Raw genomic sequence first — 15,608 nt, 5'->3', positions numbered from 1 at the left:
CTTTCTTTGCACCCCAGTCTCCTCTGTGCGCACATCTGTATATACAGATGCCCTATGCTTTTGTGTGTGTTTGCAACTTTACCTGTACGTGCAAATATCCTACCTTCTCATTCTCTACGTTCAGTATGTTCACTTAGATGCAGAGCAGGCAGTAAAGTTTTTCAGTCTCTCTGCCACTCTACTATTATTCTTTCACTTAGATGCAGAGCAGGCAGTAAAGTTTTTCAGTCTCTCTGCTGCTCTACTATTATTCTTCTCTGTAATCCTCGATACAAGGTGGGGATGAAAGCACATCTTTACAATGTGCATTAACCTATTTACTCTTGCTCTGACTTTCCCCCTTTTTAATACTGTATACCTACCTCGTCTTCAGCTGCCTTCACTAAACTTTTCGTTCTTTTCAGTGTCCCAAGACAATCTCATCGACCAAACTAACTCCCCTGCTATACATTGCCCTGCCCTGTTCTTAATGTACATTTGATATCCCTAATATTTGTTTGTAACTACTGACTCACACGCTCAATATGTGTCTTCATTATAGCTATTAATCACTCTTCTCCTGATGCTACGTAGTCCTGCACTGCGTCTTCAGACTATGTACATGCAAATGGTTCCATAAGTTATTAAATAGTGCTCCGCTCTTCTTCTGTCCCCCTATTATTTATTGGTGTATATCGTCTCATGCCTTGTCCTTCAGTGTATGTTTTACTTCTCATTGTACACTTCAGCTGCCAGGACAGACATGATATCTTTCTATTGCTCCAAAATGTATTTTCTGCCTTCCCTTATTGCACTATGGAATATACAATCATCCTGTCTTTGAGTCTTTTTTATTCATAAAACATACTTCTTAATCTTATCACTTATCTCCTAGTTTTCCATCATTATATGTGCTTTTAGTCTAAACAATATTCCATCAGAGTGTATCTAATTGTGTTGTAGTCATACATATGCTGTATTCCCTCAGTCAGATAAGCATATGTACTTTGTATGTGCTATATACAAACATTTTTCCCTTTATTCCTTTATCTCCATCGTTCATGTAAGGTATCACATGACTGATTCCTGGCCCCCAGAAACCCACTCTTGCTCTTTCCTTTTTTCTTTCTTTCCTTTCATAATTAAATTTTACCTTTTTTGAGGAAATCCACCTAAAATCCTTTAACCGCTAGCATGAAAGTCATGCTGTGTATTCATGACTTCATATGCAGGATAATATTTGTTGCGTGTGGTCATGTTGTATGTCTGTTCTGTTATCAGTCTTGTTCTCTATTTAGCCCGTTTTACGACTTCTGGCTTTGATACTTCGTCTTGAATGTTGTCTGCTGCCAGCTCAATTTAACCAAACCTGGACTATTCATCTTTTCATGTCTTCAGCTCGCTGTCGTGCCTTTATACCCATATACACACAGTAGTCTGTTTTTTAGGATAAGCTTGAAAGACTTCACCTGCAAAGCCCTGTGCAGTTTGGTCTGGTCTGTTTCTCTGTTTGGTCCTCCTTTCCTCAAACTTAAAATAGCTTTTTTTATATCTTTTCTTTCTTTATACCTTCTGCAGCGTTACTACTTGCATTTTAAACTACGTTTCCCTTCTTGGTTCTGCGTTCAGATGACTTTCTTATCTATTCACATTCATAAAATGCACGTCATTTGTAAAGCCTCTTGTTGATGATTTACGAGTTTTCTAAATCAGAGCCTTAAAATAGCTCTGCCTCAACCTGTTTTGTTTATATGTTCATTCAGCGCATTAGCCTGAACTGTATTAGCTGCCTTATTTGATCACATGGAGTGCTGAGTGCTGCTTAAATAGTGCCAAGTGCCCTCAACTTCTGTAACCTATCAGAATTGCAGGATTATAATGTTAGACTGTCTGGGCATAGCGTTAGGAATCATAGACTAAGTTTTCAAAACGGACTATGACAGTCTCATCATGGTTTGCTCAACTGGATAGCTTTTAAAGGGACTTAATTTTGAAGATGATGTCGGTGCCCCTCTTCTGAGCAGTCAGTACGTTTAATGTGAAATCTTTCAGAGTAAGCTCCCCGGTTCACTAAAGACTTCTAAGAATAAGAATAAAATCTCGTGCTTCTTCTCTGTGGTTTCAAAAACAACATTAGCTATGATGAAATGTTAATGCTCCAGGTTATTAGCACTATTGTTCTGTTTCTAATATTAGTCAAAATTAGCATTTCTTCATCCTTTCAAGCTGAGCAAAGCTCAGTACCCACAGAAGACTTATAAATGAGTGAAATATGTTAAATACTTTTGGTTTTAAAACTCTGTGACAATGAGAGGAAGAATTATTAGATACCATTAAAGCCCTAGATTAAATTGTTAGTGACAAGTATATCTGAAAAATAAATATGACGTTTACTTTATTTGCCTGAAAAGTTAGTGTTACTTATCTTGTTTTGCAACATGCCCAATTTGTTGAAATCTGGTAACTGTACAAGTATGGTGAAAATGGAGCAACAGTATCTCAGTAACTTCCTAGATGGTCTTAATTGAAAGATATTCATGACATTTTCTCATTCCAGGTCAGGACAATTAACTAAACAGATGTTTTGGGTCTTCATCGTGGGAGCATTTGCTTGGTTAACATGTCACTTACTAACAACTCCAAACCTCTTCGCGGCCTTGAACCTTCTCTGTATAAGTTGCAGAAGTAGACTTCTGCCTGTGAGGCAATCAGCCTAGCATAATCCTTTTGCCAATATTGAATTCACTTATGTTCATTCTGGATTCAGCAGGACTATTTATGGCTTACAAAATAACTAGTAATAGCAGCTACTAAGTATATGCACATATCTGGGAAAAATCCCAAAGACAGAGCACTGTTTTCTTTCCCTCCAAGATAAGTGGATTAACTTTCTCTAAAGAAAAAAATGTAGAGGGGTCTGCACTTAAAAGCCTACATCAAATTGTTTGCATGTGGCCTGTAGTCTCACAAAATAGTGGCTTAGAATAATATTTAAAAACATATACTGTAAATGTCACTGCAACACCAATAATCACAATTATTTTTCCGTTATCCTTCAGGCTTGTTTGTGTTTGATTCTTTGGGTATGCGGTTTGAAATGTTACAGTATTCTTTTTACAAATTATAGAAGCAAGTTATTGAATTAAAGCAGAAGAGGAATATTGTATCAGACCTTATACAGCCTATGTCTATCTTTTAGTAAGATAGTGATATTAAAGCGTACTTTTAAGGGGCAGTCTGAATTCAGATTTTTGCTTGCTTTCTTGCTGGTTTCAACATCTAGATTTTAAAGCAAACCTTAAGCAGATGGGCTGCTGAAAGCACAATCCTTTCTCTTTTCCTTTGTGAAAGGAGCCTTTTCCAAAGGCCTGTCGTATAGCACAGAGAACTAGCAGCAAGTCTGGGACTTGCAGCTTCCATTTTTTAAAGTTAGTGAAACATAAGAAGTTCATTGTGATAGCGCGTGTAAAGAAGGAAAAAAGGATGTTTCCTTCCTCTTTTTTGATTTTGTCTTTTTCACTGGTAGGGTTGTGTAAGTTGTAACTTCAGTGCTCAATGCCTTTTGCATTCCGGTTGTGTAGTCATCTGAAAGTATACATATGAGCAGGTTTTCAAGCGTTTATAAGCTTGTCTCAAACAGTTTTCCTATCCTTGTGTGATTTTGGGAGAGGAAAGTCTGTGGTCATCAGAAAGATAGCTCTTCTCCCCCCACCCAAACTCAAGGGAGAGAAGGAAAGAGATGGTAAAAAGATAGGAGCTATCTTCTCATTCCAGTGACAGAAGAAAGATGATTGTGATAGTGTGTTCCCTATCCCTGACAAGGAAGAATTTCATGTAAATGCTCCCTTGAGAGGCTTAAATAAGCACATTAGGGAATTAGAATAGTAGTATTCAGGCTTCTGGGCAAACATTACTGAACAAGGAGGGGAAAAACTACAGTGAATATATAGGAGTAGATGGTCTGCTCTTTACTTGGTTTTGACTGCTCTTTGGATTCTCTTGTTTATTGGATATTCCTTGAATCAAGTTTAGGACAGAGGTTTAGAGGACAGTTTCTTACTTTTTGATTTCTTCATTCTCTTTCTCCTTTCCGGAGTGGTCCTCCATTGTTACACGTGATGTACTAACGTTTGTGAAATGGATTTTTAGATTCAGATAGACCCATTTATATATTTGCCTACCGTCTTTCATGCTCTTTCAGCGTAGCAGGGAATGATATGATAGAGCTGCTGGCAAGGACTTGCCAAAGAACCCAGCAGGGAAGAAATAGCAGTTGGTCAAGATGCGTTCATAAGACCTCAGGGAGGCCCCTGAACTTCCTTTCACAGTTTATTAAAAAATAAAAATAAATGTGGGCATGACACACTTTCAGTTTATAGCTCAGCAAACACACTTTTATGATTTTTCAGGGAGTTTAGTTCTTCATAGTTCTTTATGATTCTTAAGGGAGACTACCTCAGGAATCATAATCTAGAGGTTTGAACACCACAAGTTAGTTTCTCCTCTACTCTTTCTGAAACCTGTTCTTATGTTAGACAACATGAGAAGAAGCATCACCAACATACTCCAGGGAGCTGCAGAAGGTCTTTTCCCCTCAATAGTTCTTTTCGAGCCACGGCGAATCTTTTCAGTTGTTCTTTTCCAGTTGCATATGATGAAAACACTGGTTCCCATCCTAGGCGAAGCAGTATTCAAGTGCATGATTTTCACTGTCACTACCAGGCCTGAAAGTAAACCCAGGTAATCTTCAGTTGTGTTGCATGTGGTTCACGCTTCAAATATCTAGTAAACGGACACAGAATTCTTACAGATACCATTACAGAGAACGTACTTTTAGTATCTTGCCTGAAGTTACCTGTTCCCGCTCTCCTTCAGTGATTATCTGGCCAAGTCATCTGTTACAGCAGAAATCCCCTGTTAAAAATCCTACTAGATTTATCAGTCATCTGGCTCAAGTCCTTACATTTCAGAAAGACAACGAGGAGTGGAGGGGGGAGGATAGCAGTTATAGAGTAGCTTTTCAATTACGTTTAAGATGTTACTAATTGGGGGTAATGCAGGATTAATAAGCCAACATTAGGAAGTCTGCTGCTGGCACTGTGGATAAAGTGGAAACTTTATGTTTACCAAGCAAACAGTTTAGTATGGAAGTTACCAGATTAGGATTCCAGTACCTGTTGAGTAACTGAAGTCATAAGCCCAATGGAAATTTAAAGGGACTCTCAAACTGAGAAGGTAAACTAGCTTTGGAGTTACTATTGGAAAGGTTTGGGGATCGTAGCGTAACACAAACTTTTGCCAGTATTGCATACCTTTGGATAAATTCTAAGTTTTCTGGAGCCTGTTTGAAGATCGGTGCTGTTCCAGAGTTCTGTTGTTTTGTTGACATTATACTAAGCCTTGCCTTATAGGCCCGGTTAGAGACCTAGCCCTCCAAAAAGGACAGGGTCCATGCCAGGAGGATCTCCACCAGCTACAGGTTTTCTAAACGTTACTGAGAAAATCTGAAGAACTTTCCTGGTTGATGAGGAGGGAGGAAAAAAGCAGGTCTAATAGTTTTTCTGGTGGCTTACTAAGATTACTTGATGAGGAAATTTTGATTTTCAAATTTCATAACTTTTGAGTGTTTACTTGCAATTCTGACATTCTTTCAGGATAGTTTTTTGTCCATAATTTGTATTGACAGCAAGAGGGAAGAGGGCATGGGAGGAAAGGTGAGTGGCTCAGTTTACATTGGCACCAATGGATCCAGATTAGAGGCTGAACTGCAGGAGAGAGGTCAGTGGAGAAGAGAGATATTTGTGTCAGTGAAGCTATGTAATGGGATGAAGTCACTCTGGAATAAGGTTAAGAGGGTAAAAGAGGAGGAATTTAAGGGTAAATCCTTGAGTGACAAGAAGAAAACATGGAGATGAAGGGTGAAGGAGGAAGATTTTCTGAATGAGTTGTAACAGAAAACAGAGGATCATGTGAGGTTACAGAAATGAGGGGGAGAGATATCCCAGAAATGCTTTCTCTAATAGAAAGTTGCAAGAGCACCTCTTGCCAATGAGAAAGTCCACTAATACATTGCAGTGAGGAAGAGAAAGGGATTACAATGCAAAAAAAGGAGATGGGGTGGGCTAGTACTAACAGACTATTGTTGAACTTTTTTCTTGATGACATTTAGTAAGTATTATACATGAGTCTAAAGGCTTATTAATTGTGTGTGTGTGTGTGCGTGCGTGTGTGTGTGTGTATATATATAAAAAATAAAAATACCTTTCCCTAGCAGAACATTTGATGCAATGGCTTTTTAGACCTGTTAGATCTTCTTACCTGTTTTTAAGGTTATTTGCACTTCCCTTGACCTCTAAAAATTTTGCAATCTAGGCATGTAAACAAAACTATCTTTGAGTTTCTGGGAGAATGGGAGGGACTGGGTACTTCCTAGACAGTATTCATGAGGGTTTTCTAAGAAGTGGAGGCTAGGCTCAGTAGGTCAAAACATTGAGTACTGCAATTTGACATAGGAAGAAGTAGCACTGTGGTAAAAAGACACAATGTAGATGCTATTCCAAAGGTATGCAGTGAAAGGGTGTGGTATAAATGGGGTTTGGTGTATAGCATGTTTGGAGCTAGGTGAAATAATTGCATTCTTTACATAGTCTTTTATCTGTGTTCTTATGCAGTTCTTTATGGGAAAATAAAAATGTGTATCCATCTCCTATTTAAGTTGTGATCCAAATTGTGTGTAATGCACTAAGGAATATAAACAAAAGATAAATGGCGTAGTGGACAATTATGTAGATTTACAAAAGATGCTTGTTACGTATGTATTTTATTTTTGTTCAATTTGAAGCAACTCAAGGATAGTCTGAAATGTGGGCCTCTGGCAAGGTAGATATTAGAAGGCTGATAAATGAGGTTGAAACAGTATTTACTTATTAATATATTATTTTATTTAAGGTTATGCAATATCTGAAGGGCACCAAGAACATATCAGTAGGTGAATAAAATGAGAGTAGTAGGAAATTATGTAATACCTGAAAATGATCGTTTTATTTATTTTAATAATACACTTCAGAAGTTCTTAATGTGATGTACAATGTGATGTTTGTAACAACACTTGATTACTGTGGCAATGCCAAGTTTTATCAGATGTGAATTTACTGTGGTGGAGTTGAAGGGGTGTAGATCCTCACTAGTACCAAAGCTGTGTGTTCCACGCACAATCTCTGTCACGAGGTTGAACAGTTGTTGTGTGACTGGCAGCTCCCCCTTCTCTCTGCGCTGTACCTGCATCTTTATCTCTGTGTACTGTATTCTTTCTTACGTGGTCTGTAGTCGCTAATATGATTTTTCCCTAGATCGTCTTTGATTTTAGCTTTTAAATTGAGATATAATGTGAGTCATTAGAAAAGATGGAAGGAAATAATTGAGGGCTTGATTACCCTCTTACTGTTAGCAGTTGGAGTACTGTAAAGTTTTTAAGGGGAAATGCTTATATGTTAGGGAGTATGTTGTAAGTTAGGGAGGGGAACAGTGTTATTGAAAACCTGTTAGAATTAATTAGTTCTCTGCTCTGTAGTATATTTGTGACCTGGCTTTAACCAGACTGTGGAGTTAGGAGAGGAGTATATCTGATGTTTTGAAAGGAGATAGAACACTGCAATTTTCGAGAGATTTAGAGCCTATTTAGCAGTTGGCAGTGATAAGAATAAGGAATAGCTGCCTGACCAAAAGCATGTGCATGTTTTCCTCATTACTGCAAACATTCTTAATGGTTCCTTGCACTAGACACTAACACAGTTTATTTTGTAAGCAGTATGAGAGTTACAGGGTGCAGGCACAGGCAGCAGTCCACTGATAAGCTTTATTCGTGTGGCGTTCACTGAAAGAACACATGCTGCTTAAATCTGTGCCCTGGAATGGACACCTTTGCATATACCTAGAAATGGGGCGGAAGAAATGACAAAAAGGTATAGAAAGGAATTACATATGGATAAAAAGTGAAAGGCAATACTGGGAGACAGAGAATAAAATGTATTTTGGGGGAGGAAACAATGATGTAAGCTATATAGCCATGCTCACCTACAGCTGAGGTTCAGCATGGGAGAGAGCAAAACTGTACGATAAGTCCTCTGCTGCCTGAATGCTCAGGTTGCTCAAATGAATTTTAACATCATGGGGAATTTGAATATCACTAAAATAGCCAGGTAATACTCATTGCTTATGATTTACCGCATTTACATTCTCAGGTTAATTTTGCTAAGTATGAGTCCTGTATATCACTGTTCATATAAGTAGAGAGAGTAATAAAATTTGCTTCTGCATTTTTGCATTAATGTTGATGTCGAATGTTCTGAACACAGAGTTCAAGATGCAGTAAATACATGAGGAATGCATTGTTTTTGCCTCTGACCTAATATAGCAATATTCTGCAATAACCTACTGTGGGCTTTTTGTTGAAATGGGGCTGATGTACATTACACTTCCTAGAAATATTATGCAGAGGTTTTCAAAACACTGCTTTCTATTTTAATGTTACTGAAGTAGCCAAGAGTTTCACAATGTTTGATTGCATGGAACATCTTGGCTTGAAATTGTTCTAAACAGAACTTTACAGGCAGGCTTATAATGCCATCTGGGGGAAAAAAGTGGTTTCCGTTTTAGCCATAAAACTCATTTACATCAATGTCCTATATTTTTTGTCACCTCATGAGAATGCTGAACAGACCTTTGTTAAAGGATTGGGGTTTTTTTGTGTTCCTTTCCCATACCCCTAATTCTCGCTTCTGGGTCCTGCCTTTTTAGTATGCTCCTCAAGTCTTGATGTCGCTGAGGACTGCAACGTGTTCAGTCTTTTTACGTGATAATCATGAAGTGGATCAATGGAATACATTTCTTCTCCTGCTATTTGTCTGTAATTGCCAAAACTTAGTTTTTGTCCTTGGAACATCCCATTCAAATTACTTTTGTGGTTACTACACCTGGCTTATACTTTACGTGCAAAAGCTGTGCCCCGGATATGCAGCCTTTGCAATAAGAGTCATTGTGTATTGATTATGTGTGCTGGAATGATTCTGACTGTATTCATCATTCTCAGAAACCTGAAGCACTGAAGAACATGTTGTACCTTGGGGGCACGGATGAAAGACTACAAGGAGTCCTTAAATTAGTTATGTTGTTAAAGCTTTAATGAAACCGTATCCTGAGCCTTGTCCCTGAGATGTCCCTGGCCAGTTAAATCCAAACGGTCTGACTGAGGTCATGGTTATGTATTAACTGTCTTGTCAGTGGCAGCTCTGGCTTAAAAGCTTGCCATCTTCCACCTTCCCTCACTGGTCAGGCTTTTTCCACCTTGTTAGCACATAGCTTTGCTGGTTAACTGTTTCACTTCTCTGTCAGCTGGATCTCTAGAATTATCTGGTTTAAAACATAATTTCTCTTTAGGCTGAACTAGTTCAGAAATCTCAGTTAGAGAGCAGCCACAAAAATAGTTGAACTGGCCAAATGGAGCAAGTAGTAAGCCTTTAGATCTGATCTACTGCCAGTGATGATGGCCTTAGAATCAGGTATCGCACCTCCCAGGTTACCTCATACTGATTGCGGCAGGAATGAAAATGCAGAAATAGGATGCTTCTCAGAATTGGACCAACATACAGACTTCTTTGTGTTTTATCTTCCTCATTTAAAAATAGGCTTTTCATCATTTAACAAACTAATGTTGAAGATTAACTCTAGTCAACTTAATCAGGCAAAGGTTTATGTCTAATAAATATTTCTTTGCTGCTCCTCGTCATCAGGTTCTTGTGGCTTTGGCTTTAAAAATATGTTTTCATGTTCTTTCAAATACTAGCTTGAAATAGCTTTATTGCATTTTTCTCCAAAGTATTTTTTTTTTCCAGTGCTTTGTTAAACAACCTACAATCAAGGGAAATTCTCCTGGGAGTAAGTAGAGAACACTATGGGGCTTGAGTATAGTGAATGCTGCGGAGAGAAATATTTTTTCTGTACTTCAAACAATAAAGTTTTGTAAGTAATAACAGTGTTGTTTGGAAATAATAATAAAGAAACATTTATTCTTGCCATAATCAGCCATGTAAACAATATTCAGTATTCTGGTGTTGCAAACCATTAAATTAATAAAATGGGAAAGGAAAAGTGTACAATTTAACACTAGTTTAGGCATGAATTAGCCAGATGTAAACCTACTGCCTCTCTCTGATATTTTGACGCGCACACTCTTACTTGTTTCTGCCATCCTTGACTCTTTCTTTGACTTTGTATTATTTCAGGTTATTACTGGAAAAGTAAACTTGAAATTTAGTGACCAAAAGCAGAATTTTCTCTGATAACTTGTTTATTGTTGATGATGGCAGAAACAACATCCTACTGACCTCTTAGATTTTACCTAGACTGTTACTGATGCTGAGGAAAATGCAGAAAACTTCCAGTAAACAGGCTTACTTCTGCTGTTCCTTTTAAAAAAAAAAACCATAAGAGTATCTCTTAGGTATCTCACTTAAACATCTATGCATATAAAATCCTGTGTTAACTATAGAGAGCATAATGGCAAGACAATGTTTTACTTTTAAAACTGGCACTTTGCCCTATGCTGGATATATTGAACTCTTGCCCCATTATGAACACCTGAGGCTATTCTTTTTACTCCTGCCCCTCCCTAGTATTTCTATAACAATAAATGAGTCTGGGTGAGTTGCTTTGCCCTGAAGTTTTAAATGATGTTAAAACCAGAGCAGTAGTTGTTCCATTCTTTTGATATCAATCTATTTTGAAAGTTATGTATGGAGTAACGATAATATGTAAATCTATATGGTTTGTTCTGATAAAATACTGAGCACCATATCCTCACTTCAGTGGAGCATTTAAATATATGACTAGTCTCACTGAGGTGCAGTGCTTAAGTATTTTGTGTGTGACGAGCTTACTTGAGACCTTAGAAGAGTAAGCCTTATGGTGCTTATCATATTTAGATTTCAAAACATTTGCAGTTTTGAATTGCTTTGCTAGCAAAGTACTTCAAGAATACTGTGTGCAGAAACCAGAGGAGGGAACCGGAGCTGTTCTTGAATTACCTAACTCTTGTTTTTCTGTTATATGCAAGCTTCTTTTCATTTGGGCCTAGGTCAAATCAGCTGATGTTCATAACAGCCATGCCAGCTGGATGGCCCTGAAAATCATGATGGCATTCATCTTGGTGTTAGGAAGAAACAATACAACAAATTCTCTGCATGAATATGTTTTTATTTTTTCTTTCTTTATAAATAGCTGAATTTACTTCTGGAAGTCAGGAGAGGAGAGGGTTGTTTGGGGTTTTCCAAAAATCAGCTTGATTCTAATATATTCACCAGTGAGTTTGCTCAGTGTTTCAACTTTTTAAAGTTTCTGAGCTTGTTCCATAGCTCAAATCTTGGTAGCAACATTGTCTGCAGAAGTGCAGTTAAAAATATTTATTATGTTCATTTACTGACAGCAAGATAAAAAACAGAAATACAGTTCTGTTGTTCTGCATTTAGTTGCATTCCCTTAATGCTTTGTTTATGAAAGAGTTATTGCATAATTGTTGTATATGTTAAGCCCTAATTTTCTGAGTGGTGTCATTTGTAAGTCCAGTGTTTTACAGCTGCTTTAAGTAATCTTTGTGATAGGAGATTCTGTTTTCCACACTCCTGGCACTGACAGACGTTTCAATGCCTACTTTTTGGTCTATACCGAGAGTTTTAGTTACTTTACTAATTTCAAGATACATAGTGAAAAGCAGATTTTATATTCAGCACTATAGAAAAACCTCTGCATATGTCATCTCAATAAGTGAGCAAATCATCTTCTAGCAAATGGTATTGCTCCCATTTACTCTGATTTAATGGTGTTCTGTCTTTTGGGGTTTTTTTTTTGTTGTTGTTTTATTTTTTAACACACAGGCTTTCCACAGACTAATACAGCTAGCTCTACAACAATTTTGTACATGGGAAAATGCCTTTGTTGAATGGTTTTAAGGCTAATACATCTCAAAGGCAATACATTCTTATAACCCTAATGTGAATAAGTAAATTATAAGCTTGAAAAGTAAGAGAATATATATATATATATATGTGTGTGTGTGTATTTATGCTGCATATATGTGTATTTATATCTCTTAGACAGAGTTTATTGAACATTGAAACTGTCTTTATATGGTAGTGCTTCTTTTTGGAAATCCACATTACAAGCCAGAAATCAGGTGGACAGCTCAACGGTTTGAGTGTCTACCTCAGCATAACAAGAGATATTTTCAATCATTCAGTGTTAACGCAGGCTTTCACGAGCTTTTTGTGGAATCTGTCAAATTTGTAACTTGCCATAAATCCACCAATTGTCTTGCATGTAATTGATTCTCATCCAACTAAATGGGATTAATCGAACTGACAGAATGATAGTATCTGAGTTACCTATTTGCCACATTCTTCATCTGATTTGACCTAATCAGTGGAGATGGATGGGTGGGTCAGCTTCACAGTGCCTCTGCCTTTACTTGATTCGTAGTTATTTTGAAAGTTACCCTTGGGCAATTTTAGCTGTACTACGACAGCAAGTATTTGATTCAAATTACTCTTTTCCTTAGCTGCTTTAATGTTATTAGTTGCACTTTACACAATATTCAGTTATTCTTTACTCCCTGGATTTTTGCAGGCAGTAATCATAATTTATTTTTCATACTTGTATCCTTTCTTATGCTTGTACAGATGAAGAGTATGTTTTGTGCGTTAAAAGTTGTCTGCCTTGCAGTAGCATGTTCTGGTATCCTCTAAATCCTAATACTTTCAGCCTGACCATGCTTACGTATGAGACTCCTTCAGCCAAGAGGACTGTAGTTGATAGGTCAGTCAAAAAAGTCTATAGTATATTTCTTGCTGGAGTGGAATAGGATTTCTGCAGTTTTCTCAATTTAGATTGAACAACTTTGGATGAATAGATTTTTTTCCTCTACCTTCAAAAAGCCACAACAGGAGCATTTTCATGTTTGAGCTTGAGCTGGGAAACTGTAGTAATATTCCCCATCGCTTCTAAGCCTTAGTAGAAAGAACAGCAGAAGCACGCTGCTGCCTGATCATCACCTTTCATTTATTCTTTGATTTTTCTTTATATATACGTAGTCAGAAACTCTTGAAGTCTTAAGCCATTTCAGACTACTTAGAATGATCAGTTAAAAACGAAGCAGAAATACAACTAAGAATTATGTGTATGAACACCTTAAAAGAACATAGCTTCTCAGCTTTGAATTTTCCTTTGGGAAAGAGTAGCTGTGAAGTTAGGTCTCATTTTCCAACTTCAAGTTTTGGAGTTTGTGCCTGTTCATACAAATGGAGTTTGACGATTGTGCTATTTATAGATAATGAACTTCTAATGTCTCTTCTGAGACTAGTATATTTGGGAGTCTGGTTTGACTGGCTCGGTTTGAGAAGTTGCTCCCTCAGAACATCTGTGTTATTCCTTCCTAGTTGATTGTCCAGCTCTGGAAACAGGTGATGTAAAATCTTTGTGCACCCCCAGAATAAGGTCTTCATTAAGTTATTTGGAGGCCAAAGTGGCATGGTAAGTGCTTTCTAAATCAGATCTCAAACTCAGAGTCCAATTGATTAAAAACAGAGAGGAGTCTGGCAAAATAGATTGAAATCAGTCCACAGTGTAGTTAATAAGTTAATCACACAAGGCGAAATTGTTATACAACTGTGTGTTACCTAATCATAAAGATTTTGATTTTTGTCAGAGACATCTTCTTTTTAAGGAATCTGTGAGAGAATCTCCTGTTTTGGGTGGTTCACAAACATCCAACTCACCCAGTAAAAGTAAGAACATTGTACTTGATTAAGCAGGGTTTCTCTGTAATTAAACTACGTTGTATGGTATTCTTTTGTTTGGTTTTGATTGTATATTGAATAATGATGTGATTGGGGCTGTCTGTTAGTAGAATGATCCAACGACAGCCTGTCACAGGGACATAGACCTTCTCCATATCTAAAGCCATTTAGTGGCTTTAGATTGTCTCTGGGGTTGTCTCTGGGGTTTCCTATTACCTTCTGGTCTTCTGTCCCAAATGTGTTACAAGAAGTTACCAGCAGTTAGGTAACAATGCTGGTCTGTTGTCAGAGCACATGGGTTCTTTGAACATCAAGGGGGCCAGCAAATCCTCTCCCGCTCCCCACTGATTTTACCTGCCTCCAGGGCTTTCAGGTGATTGGGAAAGTAAGTGACCCCAGATGCAGAGTGCAAGGAAAGCTCCTATGGCATGGCTGTGCCCTCTGCACCCTACTGATTATTACTTATTTTAGCAGGAATGTGCAAAGTGGTTTGTGTTACTGCTTGGCCACAAAAGAAAATATAGGTTAAATTCCACTAGTTAAGTATCTTGTAATTTGATGTGTGACCCCACTGTGTACAATCGGTATGAAAATGATAGCAATGTGGGCTAGCAGTTGCCAGATTTTTTTTGCACTTTTTTATATGGCAAGCAGCTAAGCCCAGTGGACTTCTTAACTCCTCAAAGTAGAAGATCCTAGTTTTGGTTTAAAAAAGAAGAAAGAAAGAAAGAAAGAAAGTGTCCAGAAGGCGTTTGGTGATGAGAACAGAGTGGGGTCTGCCTCTTTTGGCAGTGGGTAGCTCGTTTATAACGTAAAACTACTGCTGAAATCTTTAATTTTCTTTCATATTTTATCTCCGTTGTTGATGGGGAAACTCATGAAAGGTCTGTTCTTTCCTTTTTGATATTACATAGCTGTTTTAACTTTATATCACAGAAATAAAAATGGTAAGTCACATAAGCAATTAACAGTCGTTCGTTTAGAAGACACATTTAGCACAGATGTACAAAATAAATTATACCTTTGGAAGACTAGAGTGTACCTAGGCCAAAGAAATTATTCAAATGCCAGGATAAATAGTTGATTGTTCTCCACATAGAGATAATATCTAGAAATGTGGTAAATTGTTTTTTGGAAGGAGAGGGTGAGGAAAAGCAAAGGAGTAAGTATTTCCTCCCTAAAATTCTTCCCATCACTTTCTTGACAGGACGTCTTGTTCATTTATTCTCTCAGTTCAGCAACTACAGAATGACTGAATTCCAAACATAATTTTTACTGTAAGCATTTCAGCTTACTTACTTTATTCATCAAGATGTACATGTATGTGATGTCTCATCTGAATGGAAATCACAGTATTTATAAACAGTACTCATAGCTAACAGATGACAGAGTGAGAATCTATAATGTTACAACCTCCATGTTGTAACAGAACCTACATTTCTGGTTTTTTTTTTTTTTTTTAAAAAACACACTCTAAAGACTTCTTTTTGCTAATGCCGGGCTTTCCCTGAAAAAGAAATATTCCATGTCATTTTGGTTTGAGGGAAATAGTGACTAGGTTTTATGCTTCTGACTTGAGAATTGTGAAAGAAAATGTCAAGTTCAGCACATCACTAGAAAAAAAAGTTTGGCTTAAAAGAGTAGTGATATAGCTATTGTTTAATTTATCTAAATAGTTCATAAAATTGGACACAATTTTATAGCACAATAGTGTTAAACTCAGATTTAACAGTTACTTGCTGGCTATATTGCTTTTGGCTGGTGTCAGCTTTAATCTCTTAAAAC

At 37.3% G+C, this 15,608-nt stretch overlaps 1 protein-coding gene across 3 annotated transcripts in view; it reads left to right on the top strand.

The window, feature by feature from the left end:
- ABHD5 (abhydrolase domain containing 5, lysophosphatidic acid acyltransferase) overlaps positions 1-15,608 on the top strand; it is a 32,037-nt gene that overhangs the window by 879 nt on the left and 15,550 nt on the right. Inside the window, exon 1 of one of the 3 annotated variants that reach the window (XM_068935537.1) lies at positions 4,505-4,719. The exons of 1 other annotated variant lie outside the window; for it this stretch is intronic. In XM_068935537.1, coding sequence (XP_068791638.1) covers positions 4,508-4,719 — 212 coding nt within the window. In that variant the 5' untranslated portion in view covers positions 4,505-4,507. Of the gene's footprint in view, positions 1-4,504; positions 4,720-6,512; positions 6,542-15,608 lie in introns of those variants that run through there. One more of the 3 variants, XM_009687898.2, reaches the window with a different exon arrangement.

The sequence above is a fragment of the Struthio camelus genome, chromosome 2, assembly GCF_040807025.1.
Source record: "Struthio camelus isolate bStrCam1 chromosome 2, bStrCam1.hap1, whole genome shotgun sequence".
NCBI lineage: Eukaryota > Metazoa > Chordata > Aves > Struthioniformes > Struthionidae > Struthio > Struthio camelus.
Note: the sequence above shows the minus strand (reverse complement) of the source record. Positions and strands in the feature narration are given on the sequence as shown.